This window comes from Oncorhynchus nerka, linkage group LG6, assembly GCF_034236695.1.
Source record: "Oncorhynchus nerka isolate Pitt River linkage group LG6, Oner_Uvic_2.0, whole genome shotgun sequence".
Taxonomy (NCBI): Eukaryota; Metazoa; Chordata; class Actinopteri; order Salmoniformes; family Salmonidae; genus Oncorhynchus; species Oncorhynchus nerka.
The window spans coordinates 28988707-29003188 of NC_088401.1; the positions used below are offsets into that span (position 1 = coordinate 28988707).

At 40.7% G+C, this 14482-nt stretch overlaps 1 protein-coding gene across 1 annotated transcript in view; it reads right to left on the minus strand.

The window, feature by feature from the left end:
• Nucleotides 1-14482, minus strand: part of gpr158a (G protein-coupled receptor 158a) — a 95342-nt gene that overhangs the window by 16819 nt on the left and 64041 nt on the right. The window contains exons 6-7 of the mRNA XM_029661285.2: nt 8466-8575; nt 6183-6427 (exon numbers count right to left, since the gene is read on the minus strand). Coding sequence (XP_029517145.1) covers nt 6183-6427; nt 8466-8575 — 355 coding nt within the window. The remainder of the gene's footprint in view (nt 1-6182; nt 6428-8465; nt 8576-14482) is intronic.

Sequence of the window (14482 nt, forward strand, 5' to 3'; positions counted from 1 at the left end):
CTGAAAAGGTAAAACAAATATTACAACAAATATTATGGCTGAACCCAAATGTGCTGGTTGATAAAATACCTGTATTTAAGGGAAAATGCTTGAAAAGGCTATTTTGTTCATATATTGTAAATTGGAATGGTAGAGTTATGTCCTTCATGGAGTTATCAGAATTGTACAGAAAGGTCTGCTCAATCCAAGAGTACAACCAATTGATTACAGCATTACCCCAAAAATGGTGGAGGCAGGTGGCAGCGTGAGGAGGTAGGGAACTGGTCTGTCTGCCCAATATAAAGAAAAAAACTGGTGGAGGAATGAAAATAGCATAAATAGGGAAAGTATTCCAGTTTCATTTGAGGACCAGGATGTTGATAACTGTGCCAAAATAGTTGGGAAGAGATTTGTGATGTACTGATTCCATGGTAGAGGGTGTATGAGTTGATATATAAAACAACGCAAGATTCAACGCTTCGTGCTTTTCAGCCAAAATTATTATATATAATTCTTGCCACCAACAAAATGTTAACTATTTGGGCCATAAAATCATCAAAGCTCTGCAGATTTTATTGTGAGGATACAGAATCAATAGACCATTTATTTTGGTATTGCCCTCAGGTAGCCTGTTTCTGGTCTCAGTTTCAGGAATGGCTGAAAATGCATTGCATTGATCTAAAATTGACCCTAGAAATTGTACTGTTAGGAGATCTGGAGAGACAATTACTAATATACTAATACTCGTAGTAAAAGTATGTATCTTCAACTTGCAATCTGTGGATTATATTTGATTAGATAGATTGAAATTGTACGTTAAACATCACAGCATAGTTGAAAGATATGTGTTGCGTAGAAACCCGAAGTGGGTGGTCAGGAGAGATAGATGAGATGGGCTGAGGGAAGCTGAGGGTTGGTATGTGGAATTGGAGACAAGTGGGAGTGGAGTTGCTGTGAGGGAGATGATGGTCAAAGGTAAAAGTCAAAACTAAGTCAAAATTAAACATTATAAAAAGTACATTTGAATGACACTAAGTGGCAGTGTTTTTACAACTAATGCCAATTTGCCTGAGGCTGACTCCGTGCAGATGTTTGTACACATGTATATACACACACTCTCATTCAAATAAACACATATAAGAACACACACATACATGTAATAGTGCCAGACATGCACACAAACATATACAGTTGGCATTGCTGTTATGCTTTTAGTTGTCCTTGATGTCCTTTGTTTAAATGTTGTTGTTTTTTGCATTGTTGTTTGCTGTTTTCTTCTGTCTTTTCCCTCTTTAGTTCATTCTCTTGGTTGTTGGTGCATTGGGGGGTTCTTGGGGGTGGGGAATGGAATTCATTGTATTTGATATTTTTCTTCCTGGGGGGGACTGTGGGAGGGGTCTCGAATGGTTGAGGGACAGCTATTGGAAAACTGTGGGGGAGGATCTTGGAGGGTTCGGGTTCACGTTTTATGGCCTGGTGGTAGATAGAAACATTCAGGGTCAATGTGCTGTTGACCTATGTGTCACTGTGAATGGGAATCTGTTGGATGACTAGTATGATGTAGTTTTTGAGCGGCTTCACTGCAAGTATATTGTATGTTTCGAATACTCAATAAATATATATTATTTTTTTAATTAAAAAAACAAATAAAAGAGCAGCAGTAAAATAACAATAGTGAGACTATATACAAGGGAGTACCGGTACAGAGTCAATGTGCGGAGGCACCGAATAGTCAAAGTAATTGAAGTAATATGTACATGTAGGTAGAGTTACTAAAGTGACTATGCATAGATGATATCAACAGAGAGTAGCAGCGGTGTAAAAAGAGAGGTGGGGTGACAATGCAAATTTGTTTAAATGCTCAGGAGTCTTATGGCTTGGGGGTAGAAGCTGTATAGAAACCTCTTGGACAAAGACTGGGCTCCGGTACCGCTTGCAGAGAGAATAGTCTATGATTAAAGTGGCTGGAGTCAGGGAGTCCAGGATCCAGTTGCAGAGGGAGGTGTTTAGTCCCAGGGTCCTTAGCTTATTGATAAGCTTTGATTGCACTATGGTGTTGAATGCTGAGATGTAGTCAATGAATAGCATTCTCACATAGGTGTCACTTTTGTCCAGGTGGGAAAGGGCAGTGTGGAGTGCAATAGAGATTGCACCATCTGTGGATCTGTTAGGGCGGTATGCAAATTGTAGTGGGTCAAATGTTTCTGGGATAATGGTGTTGATATGAGCCATGACCAGCCTTTCAAAGCACTTCATTGCTACAGACATGAGTGCTACTGTTCAGTAGTCGTTTAGGTACATTACCTTAGTGTTCTTGGGCACAGGGACTATGATGGTCTGCTCAAAACATGTTGGTATTACAGACTCGGTCAGGGAGAGGTTGAAAATGTCAGTGAAGACACTTGCCAGTAGGTCAGCGCATGCTCGCAGTACACGTCCTGGTAATCCATCTGGCCCTGCAGCCTTGTGAATGTTGACCTGTTTAAAGGTCTTACTCACATCGGTTGCAGAGAGCGTGATCACACAGTCTACCGGAACAGCTGGTGCTCTGATGCATGTTTTGGTGTTTTTTGCCTCGAAGCAAGCATAGAAGTAGTTTAGCTCGTCTGGTAGGCTCGTGTCACTGGGCAACTCTCGGGTGTGCTTCCCTTTGTAGTCTGTAATGGCTTGCAAGCCCTGCCACAGCCAATGAGCGTCAGAGCCGGTGTAGTACGATTCAATCTTAGTCCTGTATTCATGCTTTGCCTGTTTGATGGTTCGTCGGAAGGCGTAGCAGGATTTCTTATAGGCTTCGGGTTAGAGTCTCACACCTTGAAAGCGGCAGCTCTAGCCTTTAGCTCAGTGTGGATGTTACCTGTAATCCATGGTTTCTGGTTGGGGTATGTACTTGTGGTCACTGTGGGGATGATGTCATTGATGCACTTATTGATGAAGCCAATGGCTGATGTGGTGTACTCCCGGAACATATTCCAGTCTGTGCTAGCAAAACAGTCCTGTAGATTAGCAACTGTTTCATCTGACCACTTTTTTATTGATCGAGTCACTGGTGCTTCCTGCTTTTATTTTTGCTTGTACGAATTATGGTCAGATTTGCCAAATGGAGGGACGAGGGAGAGCTTTGTATGTGTCTCTGTGTGTGGAGTAAAGGTGGTCCAGAGATTTTTTTCCCTCTGGTTGCACATTAAACATGCTGATAGAAATTTGTTAAGACCGATTTAAGTTTCCGTGCACTAAAGTCCCCGGACACTAGGAGCGCCGCCTCTGGATGAGCGTTTTCCTGTTTGCTTATGGCAGAATACAGCTCATTGAGTGCAGTCTTTGTGCCAGCATCAGTCTGTGGTGGTATGTAAACAGCTACGAAAAATACAGATGAAAACTCTCTAGGTAGATCGTGTGATCTACAGCTTATCATGAGATACTCTACCTCAGGCGAGCAAAACTTAGAGAATTCCTTAGATATCGTGCACCAGCTGTTATTTACAAAAATATATAGTCCACCGCCCCTTGTCGTACCAGACGCCTCTGTTCTATCCTGCCGATACGGCGTATAACCAGCCAGCTGTCGTCGTTCTGCCACGACTCCGTGAAGCATAAGATATTAATGTTGGTAGTTTAATATTCCACATCAGTCATCGATTTTATTTTCCAAATATTGCACGTTTGCTAGCAGAATGGAAGGAAGTGGGGGTTTAATCGATCGCCTACGAATTCTCAGAAGGCAGCCCGCCCTCCGACCCCTTTTTCTCCGCCTGTTCTTCACGCAACGATGGGGATCTGGGCCTGTTACTGGGAAAGCAGTATGTCATTCACGTCGGGCTCTTCGGACTTGTTAAAGGGAAAAAAGGATTCTGTCAGTTTGTGGCGAGTAATCGCAGTTCTGATGTACATAAGTTATTTTCAGTCTTAAGAGACGATAGCAGCAACATTATGTACAAAATAAGTTTAAAAAAAGGAAGTTACAAACAACGCAAAGTAACAAACAAAAAACACAATTGGTTAGAAATACGTCAAACGTCTGCCTTCTTCTCCAGCACCATCTTGTAGTGTCAGCCTTCTTCTCCGGCGCCATCTTGTAATGTTCAATGTTTCTTTTGAATAATAATAAAACAAATAGTTTCACCACATTAAAACAAGAGTTCACTTCACTTCACAAGGTTGACCTTAAATTAGGGACAGGTTATTGTTTTTTTTCCCATTAAAATGAATCGCATGAAATAAATAATAATCTTCATAAAGCACTTTGTGAAAGCAACAAAATAACTAGGGCTTTACAATGATGATGAAAACTTTGAGAAATGTTAAGGTTAAATGGGTTCAAATCTTCCTAGAAGTCACGGAGGGTACACAGAGATACATTTCAAAATGCTGCGTTTTGGCACTTTAGCAAGTCTTTATTTACAGTATATCTCTATTTAATATAACAGGCTTTTAAAATTCAATATTGGTGCACATTTTCTATTTAAAACATCAAACCTTCTAATTGAGGAATTTAACAGTTTTTCTTGAATATTTGTGTTGTGCTGTATTTTACTTATTTTATGTTCTATTTGATTTTTCATTTTGTCTTATTAAATTTGATATGCAGGACTCCCTTGTGAAAGAGCCCTGCTCTCAGTGGTGACACACTGCTTGAATAAAGGTGAAATAAAATCAAATAAAGGGACTCATTTAGTGGAACGACCCAGTTGCTCATACACAGCTTAGTGAGTCAAACATAGCTGGACTTTGAAAACAACGCTGTGTTCCATCCTCCAGTTTTTCCCCTCTTGAACACAAAGATGTTTGGCTTCAACACAGCGTGTAATGGTTGCCCTGGGCTACACCTGTTCCACCAATGCAAAGCAGGGCCAGCGTTCTGTTTTCCTGGACCTTGGAGCATTACTTGGACCTTAGTCAGCATATGCTTAAAACAAGTCTGCTTTTCACTCTCAATTTGGGCTGACTTGCAGGATATCTAAAGAGAGTTAATGTCTGTTGTGGGAGCACAGATAAGGGTGTAGGCCAGGGATTCCCAAACCTTTTTGGCACGCTACCCCACTTTGATATTTAAAAAAAATTGCAACCTCACCATATAAAAAATAGTGATGTTATCAAAGGCCAATGTATACGTTTTTAATTGGGGCTATAACAGTCTATAACAGCCTATAACAGTCTATAACAGTCTATAACAGTCTATAATAGTCTATAATAGTCTATAACAGCCTATTACAAATCAGTCTGGTGTGAGTATGGTTTGAATTGACTGAAATGCATCAGAAAGGTATTGGGAAGTTCAGAAGATCATCAGGCAATAGTCTTGTATTACTGTATATTCTGTGTAGAATTTCCCCCCCCGTCTGATTTAGTGCCTGGTCTTGTACGCTCTGTACTAATGAGTCCTGTGTGGCTTGAGGGTTATCAGAAGACACATACGTGTTCCTGAGAGTCTTATCTTTCAGTGATGGGGTCATCACTGAAAGATGGGTTGGACAATCCTTTTCTCATCAATCAACTTGAAAAAAACGTATAGTTAAAAACTGGAAATCAACCAATCCTGCAACGTTAACACAATGGGAAGATTAAATGCTTTATTATCTAAGTGCGTGGGCGATGGAGAGGAACAAAATGGTGCAGTTTGAGGCCATATGGTAGAGAGTAATACGGGTGCTGGAGACTGCATGTTGTCGTTTGTAAACGACAAAATCTAATAAAATCAAACAAAAATGGAATAAAATTTAATAAAATTTGCCTTCATGACTTCCTCCATGACTCACCTTCTGATTACAAAAAAAAATAATGTTCAAAAGATAGAGCCACATTTGTAGCAAGGAAACCGAGACCGCTCTGTTTATTACAACCACATCTAGCGGCTGCTGGACGTTACTGATGTGACTTCGGTTCAATGAACCAAGTGCAATTTTCCCCAAAACAACGTGTTCATATAAAATATTTATGTTCTCTCTCTCTCTCTCTCTCTCTCTCTAAGTGGGGATCTTCACACATTTAAGCCATAAAATACATGATTGGCCCTCGTATCTTTAACAGGAGGCAGTAAGATTACTATGTTTCTGTCTCAGTTGGTGAGAGAAAGGCGCTGGCAATTCCCGCAAGCATCACATACAAAAAATGCACTCACTTGCAGAGTTTCCTAAGTGGCATATATTATTATTGCCAACACAAAAGAGGTTTCCAGGTTAAATAAAGATTTTTTAAATGTCACTTACCGACGGCCATCATGTAGTCCCAGCGATCTAGCAGGCACATGCTGAACTGGAGGCCGTCCGGGTCGGGGGTGTAGCCCACCTCGATGAGGGCCAGGTTCCTGTCCAGGTTCTGGCAGACGGCCGAGGTCCAGGCCACCAGGAACCAGCAGACGATGAGCAGGATAATGGCCAGGAGACGCAGCACCCGCCAACTGGTCATGTAGGGGATCCGTTGGGCCGTTCGCGACAGGAACACCTTCAGGACCCTGGGGAAATGGGACAGCTCAACGTCAAGACACACAAGGAAAAGTGCTGCTGTGATGCTGCTTGTTGATTTTATTGTTGTGGTTTTATTGTCATCGTCATCTATGAATTACGATAACATTCGTCATTATAGTCACTATCATCATTCTCATTAGCATCATCATGCAATGATTTCAATGGAATGATGTAATAGTGGCATTGCTACATCTCTTAATTCCCTTCCCTTTCCTCAAATGAACACCCATGGGGGCCATCAGAGACAGAGAGGTCCTGTTGAGTGTTTAACATCAGCCCCATCCTCATTATTAGCCCCTAATCATCCAGACACATTGATGAAGTGTCCTGTGCATCCCCCCTAATGAGCTCCTTTCAAAAATGGATCTGTGCAATGTGCTCAACTTCCTCCACGACTCACCTACCGATTACTCTCGCCCAAATTCATCTCCCCTCGCCATAATTAAGAGCTTCCTTAGGTATTTTTGCCACCTTCACCTGCTGAGAACACTGGCGCTGTCGCCATTTCCGATCACGCTCCTGTATCTATTTAAAAGACGTCTGCCCCCACGCTCCTGTATCTATTTAAAAGACGTCTGCCCCATGTCTCATTATCAACTGTTCACAGGGGCTCACCCTCCACCTCTCCTCCTCTAGACCCCTCCCTCTCTCCCACAGCTAGCTTTGACTAAGGGGTTTCCCTCTTTCAACCAGCATTACTCCCTCTATTTGTTTTCTGCCTCCTGGCCTGTCTCAGCCATTCGATAAAATGTAATAAATTGAGACCATTTGGGCCAAAGTGCTCTCTGTTTTTTTCTCCCCTCACTTCCTCCCACACTTTAACTGGGCAAACTCTCAGTCTCGCTTAACGAGGTAGTGAATTTTTTTCTAAAGTGTGGCCTGATGAACAAGCCAAGAAACACCACTCGCTGCTCCCCGTACTTTATAAGGGCTCTTACTTTCAGGAAGGAATTAGACATCATCCGACCTATAATTGCTTTTATTAAAGAGTATCACAGTGGGTCAATAGGGATGAACTGGCTTGTTTAACGCGGTTTAAACAAATGTAGGTGGCTTGTGGATAAAACAAGAGATTGCACTGTAAATGTGAATGCACTTACAAAACTTAACACAGACTTGAAGTGCCAGAGCACATATTCCAATAAATGACTGTAAATGACTGAAATTGTATGTGCCAGACTTTGTCTCATCTGCAGTGAAATATCTTTTTAGTCCAGGAGTAGGTTTAATCTACTGTAGGTCCAGGAAACCAGCCCTTGGGTTATATCCTTTCCATTGTTTTCCCTTTCCTTCAGTTCATTACCATTGCGGATGAGACAGACTTTGAAAGCAGGCAGAATGGCCCTTACAGCATTCCATTTGATTCATGTTCAGAGTAAACCAGATCCTTGAGTAACACCCTGAAATCTTAAAGCTGGCAGAACACAGGCAGGATGTGATTGGCTATGTTCAACCTTTGCTTCTTACTTCCAGTACACAATCAACTACAGTAGAATCCTTCCCTTCGCCTCTCAGTGCACATCTTTCTCTGGTGTTCCCAGGACATTGGTATTGGGTTGTCCCTGTCAAATAGGACAGCCCCAGTCACCTAGAGAGGGATGTGACATTTAATAACATGGATTATCTAGAAACTGCCAGTGAATCACTGCCAGTGAAAAAAAAAAGAAAGAAAAAATTCATAAATAAACAGGGTGATTCATTGGCAGTTTCTAGATAGCCATGTGAGTGAGTGTGTGTGTGTGTGTGTGTGTGTGTGTGTGTGTGTGTGTGTGTGTGTGTGTGTGTGTGTGTGTGTGTGTGTGTGTGCGTGCGTGCGTGCGTGCAATATACTCTGTTACACATGTGCGTGCATGAGTGTTTTCCACTGCATGCAACCCTGTACAAAGCCATCAATCAAGTGCTTTCCAGAGTCCCTTTCTTGGGACATGACTCTCATCCTAAAGTAATTACTCAGCAGGTAGCAATATAACATCATTTATCCCATACCTGGTTAATAGTAATGCTTAAACATGGTAAAAAGAGTACCTGTAGAGCTTTAGGGTCACTGTCCCATAGACTGTGGTGAATCCCAATAGGCGAACCCATCTCAACAAGATACAGCGGAATACACTGGGCTGGAAATACAGAATGACCACCTGCATGCAAACAGAGAGAGAACATAAGTGTAAATTACAATCATTTCTGTTTATGTGATTATGCTGCTATGGTGTCCATATTAGTACAGTCACATAAAATAAAATCATACCAAACGGTATTGGTAACAAATCTTGTCGTCCTTGACCTTTAAAGGATGGGAGGACTGCTAAATCACACAAACCTTATTTTCCATGTACTGTACGGGATAGTTTGCAAAATGCCAAAATAAGTTCCTGGAAAACCCCTGCTGTTCCTGTTATGCTTTTGAATGTTAATGTGGTCATAGGTCAAGTAAACACAGAGTGAAGTGGTGAGACATGGCCTACATTCAACTTCTAAGGGTGACTTTTAAAGTATAGTCGTGTAATCTGAATTGTGTCCATTGAAGCAACAAGCCAACAATTCACCTTCTGTATGAAGTGCCTTCAGAAAATATTCATACCCCTTGACTTATTTCACATTTTATTTTACAGCCTGAATTCAAAATGTATTAAATGTGGGTTTTATCTCACCCATCTACACACAATACCCCATAATGATAATGTGATAGCAGGTTTTTAGACATTTTAGCAAATTATTTTGAAGAATTAAATCCAGAAATATCTCATTTACATAAGTGTTCACACCACTGAGTCAATACTTTGTAGAAGCACCTTTGGCGGTGATTACAGCTGTGAGTCTTTTTGGGTAAGAGCTTTGCACATCTGGATTGTACAATATTTGCCCATTTTTCTTCAAGCGTTGTCAAGTTGATTGTTGATCATTGCTAGACAGCCATTTTCAAGTGTTGCCATAGATTTTCTAGACGATTTAAGTCAACTGAACTGCAACTAGACCACTTAGGAACATCAATGTTGACTTGGTAAGCAACTCCAGTGCATATTTGGCATGGTGTTTTAGGCTATAGTCCTGCTGACAGGGGAATTTGTCTGCCAGTGTATGTTGGAACAAGGTTTTTCTTTAGAATATTGCCTGTGCTTATAGCTGTATTCCGTTTAGTTTTATCCTTAAAAAAAACTCCCTAGTCCTTGCCGATGACAAGCATACCCATAACATGATGCAGCCACCCCCATGCCTGAAAATATTTAAAGTGATACTCAGTGATGTATTGTGTTGGATTTGCCCCAAACATAATGCTTTGTATTCAGGACATAACATTAATTGCTTTGTCACATTTTATGCAGTTTTACTTTAGAGCCTGATTGAAAGCAGGATATATGTTTTGGAATATTTGTATTCTGTACAAGCGTCCTTTTCACTCTGTCATTTAGTTAGTAACTACATTATCCGTCCTCAGTTTTCTCCTATCACAGACATTAAACTCTTGAACTGTTTTAAAATCACAATTGGCCTCATGTTGGAATCCCTGAGATCGCACTGAAGTTGGTTAGGACCACGACTTCAGGGAAAAAGGGAAATTATAATATCTTATACTAATACAATTGCTCAGAGAAAGAGATTTTGTTGAACAAGTAATACTTTTTTCTTAAAAAGGTAGGGGTCAAAGGGATCCAAATGATTGACACCCTTGAAAATTCTGATAAATAAAGTAGTCAAAAGTTTAGTATTTGGTCCCATATTCCTAGCACACAATAACTACATCAAGCTTGTGACTCTATAAACTTGTTGGATGTATTTGCAGTATGTTTTGGTTGCGTTTCAGATTATTTTGTACCCAATAGAAAATAAATGACTCCAAAATGTATTGTGTCATTTTGGAGTCACTAAATAAGAATATAATAAGAATTGAATATGTTTCTAAACACTTCTACATTAATGTAGATGCTACCATTATTGCAGATAATCTTGAATGAATCGTGAATAATGATGAGTGAAAAGGTTACAGAGGGTCAAAGATCATACCCCAAAGACAAGGGGAGGTTAGCATGTCTTGGCGGTATGATCTTTGACCCTCTGTAACTTTTTCACTCATCATTATTCACGATTCATTCATGATTCATTCAGGATTACAATTGTGTTAGTATCTCCGCCTTATCTCAGCTCACTGGTCACGATGGCAACACCCATCCGTAGCACGCGCTCCAGCAGGTGTATCTCATTGATCATCCCTAAAGCCAACACCTCATTCGGCCGCCTTTCGTTCCAGTACTCTGCTGCCTGTGACTGGAACGAATTGCAAAAATCGCTGAAGTTGGAGACTTTTATCTCCCTCACCAACTTCAAACATCAGCTATCTGAGCAGCTAACCGATCGCTGCAGCTGTACATAATCTATTGGTAAATAGCCCACCCATTTTCACCTACCTCATCCCCACAGTTTTTATTTATTTACTTTTCTGCTCTTTTGCACACCAATATCTCTACCTGTACATGATCATCTGATCATTTATCACTCCAGTGTTAATCTGCAATATTGTAATTATTCGCCTACCTCCTCATGCCTTTTGCACACATTGTATATAGACTCCCCTTTTTTTCTCTACTGTGTTATTGACTTGTTAATTGTTTACTCCATGTGTAACTCTGTGTTGTCTGTTCACACTGCTATGCTTTATCTTGGCCAGGTCGCAGTTGCAAATGAGAACCTGTTCTCAACTAGCCTACCTGGTTAAATTATAAAAATAAAATCAAATATTAGAATTTCCCTCAAAAGCGTTGCATACAATAAAGCTTTATATTATTTATTTCATACAGTCATTATTGCTCATCTTTATCAAGGGTGTCAATCATTTCGGGCCCCACTGTATGTATGTATGGCGGGATGGACACACATACGCACATACACAAACTCATCGACACCCTCCAAAACAAGGCAGCGGGCACCAGAGGAGGGGCTGTAATTGAAAAAAGGCACAGCTGTGCCTTGGCCTCCTGCGGACCTCCACGAGCATCTGCTGTCGGAGTCTTCCTGGTTTAGCCCTTAGTAGTGTGTGAACGGGGGAAATGCTCACTCTGTATAATCCAATAAAGCCTGTATGCTCACTGCCAATGTGAGTCCATCGGATTGATTAGCTAAAACTGCTTCCGTGTAGATTAATTACATCTCGGCCGTGTTTGAAGTACTGACTGTTTGGTCATAATTGAGTGCAATGATGGTTAGGAGAGGAAATGAGAGGAGAGGAGAGGAGAGAGGAGAGAGTGAGACAGACAGACAGAGAGAGTGATACAGATAGAGAAAGAGTCAATACTTTGTAGAAGCACCTTTGGCGGTGATTACAGCTGTGAGTCTTTTTGGGTAAGTCTCTATGAGCTTTGCACAACTCGAATGTACAATATTTGCCCATGAGAGAGTGAGAGAGAGGGAAGAGAGAGAGAGAGAGAGAGAGAGAGAGAGAGAGAGAGAGAGAGAGAGAGAGAGTGAAAGAGAGAGAGAGTGAAAGAGAGAGAGAGAGAGTGAAAGAGAGAGAGAGAGAGAGAGAGAGAGAGAGAGAGAGAGAGAGAGAGAGAGAGAGAGAGAGAGAGCGAGAGAGAGAGAGAGAGAGTGAAAGTGAGAGAGAGAGAGAGAGAGAGTGAAAGAGAGAGAGAGAGAGAGGGGGGGGAGAACTGGTACTGAGTAAATACCATTGGTTGTTGATGTATCAGGAACAGTATGGGGTGTTGTAGTCAAAGTTGAATGTTCTGTAGGGGTTCTATTGCGTTGACTCTGTGTTCATTTCCTAGGTGAGAAAAAGTGTCTAACCATCGCCCCAGTATAGGTCATCTGGCCATAGCCCTAGACAGTATGTCTGTATGACTCTATTCCCAAACAGACACAGTATGTTACCCCAGACACTTGGCTGATGCCCAGTCCCAACACTCTATACTGTGTGCAGACTTCCCGCTGGTCACACCAAGTCATTCAAAGTGGAAATATAGGTCATATATGGTTGTGACGTTGATCAATGAGATTTCAACCTTTATTTGCAGACTCAAAAAATTCCAATGGGAAAACAATGTCCGATTTTTGGTCTAGTTGTCATCTAAATGTGTGTCACTGCACTTTCAACCATTTAAAAGCAAAGCAAAGTTCAAATATATTTTGTATTCATACAACAACTTAATGTGTTATCACTGTGCTTCATCTAATAGTCTAACCAAATGACCTGGATTGCAGTTGAGATTACATAAAAAGTACATGGTGCGAGTGATTAAGGCCTTTTCTGCTCAGATTATTATAGCAATTGTGAAGATCTCCACAGATCTGCGACCTTTGCATGCAATCTTGAACATGCACATTTTCGATGATTACATAGGAAGACATTTATAGTTACTGTAGGCTAACCTCAAAATGTGGCAATATATGTGTTACTCATTTTAAGGTTAAATAAATACTGTTACATTAGTTTGTAAAAATAGCCTTAACTTAAGGCTATTTACTATATTACAAAAGTGATATTGAGTTGTGTTTGGTTTGTCAACACAGTCCAATATCAACATTTGAAGGAGATGTATTTTTTGTGACACTGATTAAGTCTGGCGTTAATTCCAGTTTGTCTACAAATTAATAATTGATATGTTGGATTCACGTCTCCATCTCAACCGAGAATCAAAGTAAAGAACGGGACTAAATCAAATCAAACTTTATGTTAAGCGCATTTAGTCCTATTCTTTAACTTAACATTTTTGTGGTTGAGATGGGGACGCGAATCCAACAAAACAATTGTACTTTTTTCAAATCCAACGTATTTCCCACATCAAAATTGGTTGAGAAATGACATTGGAACAACATTGATTCAACCAGTTTGCGCCTAGTTGTGTTTTCATGAGTGTATGGGGTTTAAGCTTCCTGCACTTTAGTACCATTTTAACTGTCTCTCTGTTCTTCAGTGTCCTAAATGCATATCTACAGTATGGATGTATTGTAAGAATGGATGTATTGTAAGTATGGATGTATTGTAAGTATGGATGTATTGTAAGTATGGATGTATTGTAAGTGTGGATGTATTGGAAGTATGGATGTATTGGAAGTATGGATGTATTGTAAGTACGGATGTATTGTAAGTATGGATGTATTGTAAGTATGGATGTATTGGAAGTCTTTCTGTACAAGCATCATTTATTATGACTCTCTTTAAAGACGTTTACAACTCAACTTAATTTACTGCCCAGTAATCAGAAATCAATCATACTAAAACCACGAATCATCGCAACAACCAAAATTGCCCTTTAGACAAGGAAAGCGGTCTTTCGTCTATGTTAGCTATAAGCCCCGGAAACCCACTGAAATGATGCCCAGCCTAGCAGACAACAGAAAAAAACTGATGATTGTCCAAAAAACATCCAGAACCTAAAAGCGAGAAAATAAACATTTGAAGCGACATAATTATCTGTGTATTGCAGATGTGGGATAGTTCATGTTAATCCGATTAGCAGAGGCATTAATATTTCCCCCCAGGCAGAGAAGCAGTAGGCTAGTGAAGCTGCACGCAGGCATAGTAACCTTTGTGCTCACTAGGTTTGAGTCAGTCAGAGGACAGAGAAGGACCCCGCTGGAGATGGATGAGTCCCACATCATCAGTAGCAGCTCAGAAGCAGAGCGACAACACTGAGCAGACTGAACTGAATTAAACTGGCTAACAACACACAGAACAAAGTAGACTGGCTTGAACTAAAACCTCCACCCCACTAAGTGGGACAACATTAACTACAGTTACTCTTCCTGAAATATACCTGCTTTGATTGAAGCAATGCGAAGTTGGCCACTTCCTTTAGTTGAGAAAGTCCTTTGGGGACCAGTCTTGTAATTACAGAGCTCCAGGCTCTTAAGTTGAACTGTCTTAGTGTTGATGGGGGATAAATCTGTTACATATCGGATATTATTTTTGACGATATGTATCGTTTTGACAATATCTCAATATTATTTTGCCGCTCGTTGGCTGTGCCTGCACCAAAACTGCAGTATTTTTCCTTCACAGCTTATTTTTCCATCTTATTTTAAATAGGGAGCCAATTTGTTTGAGACTCCCG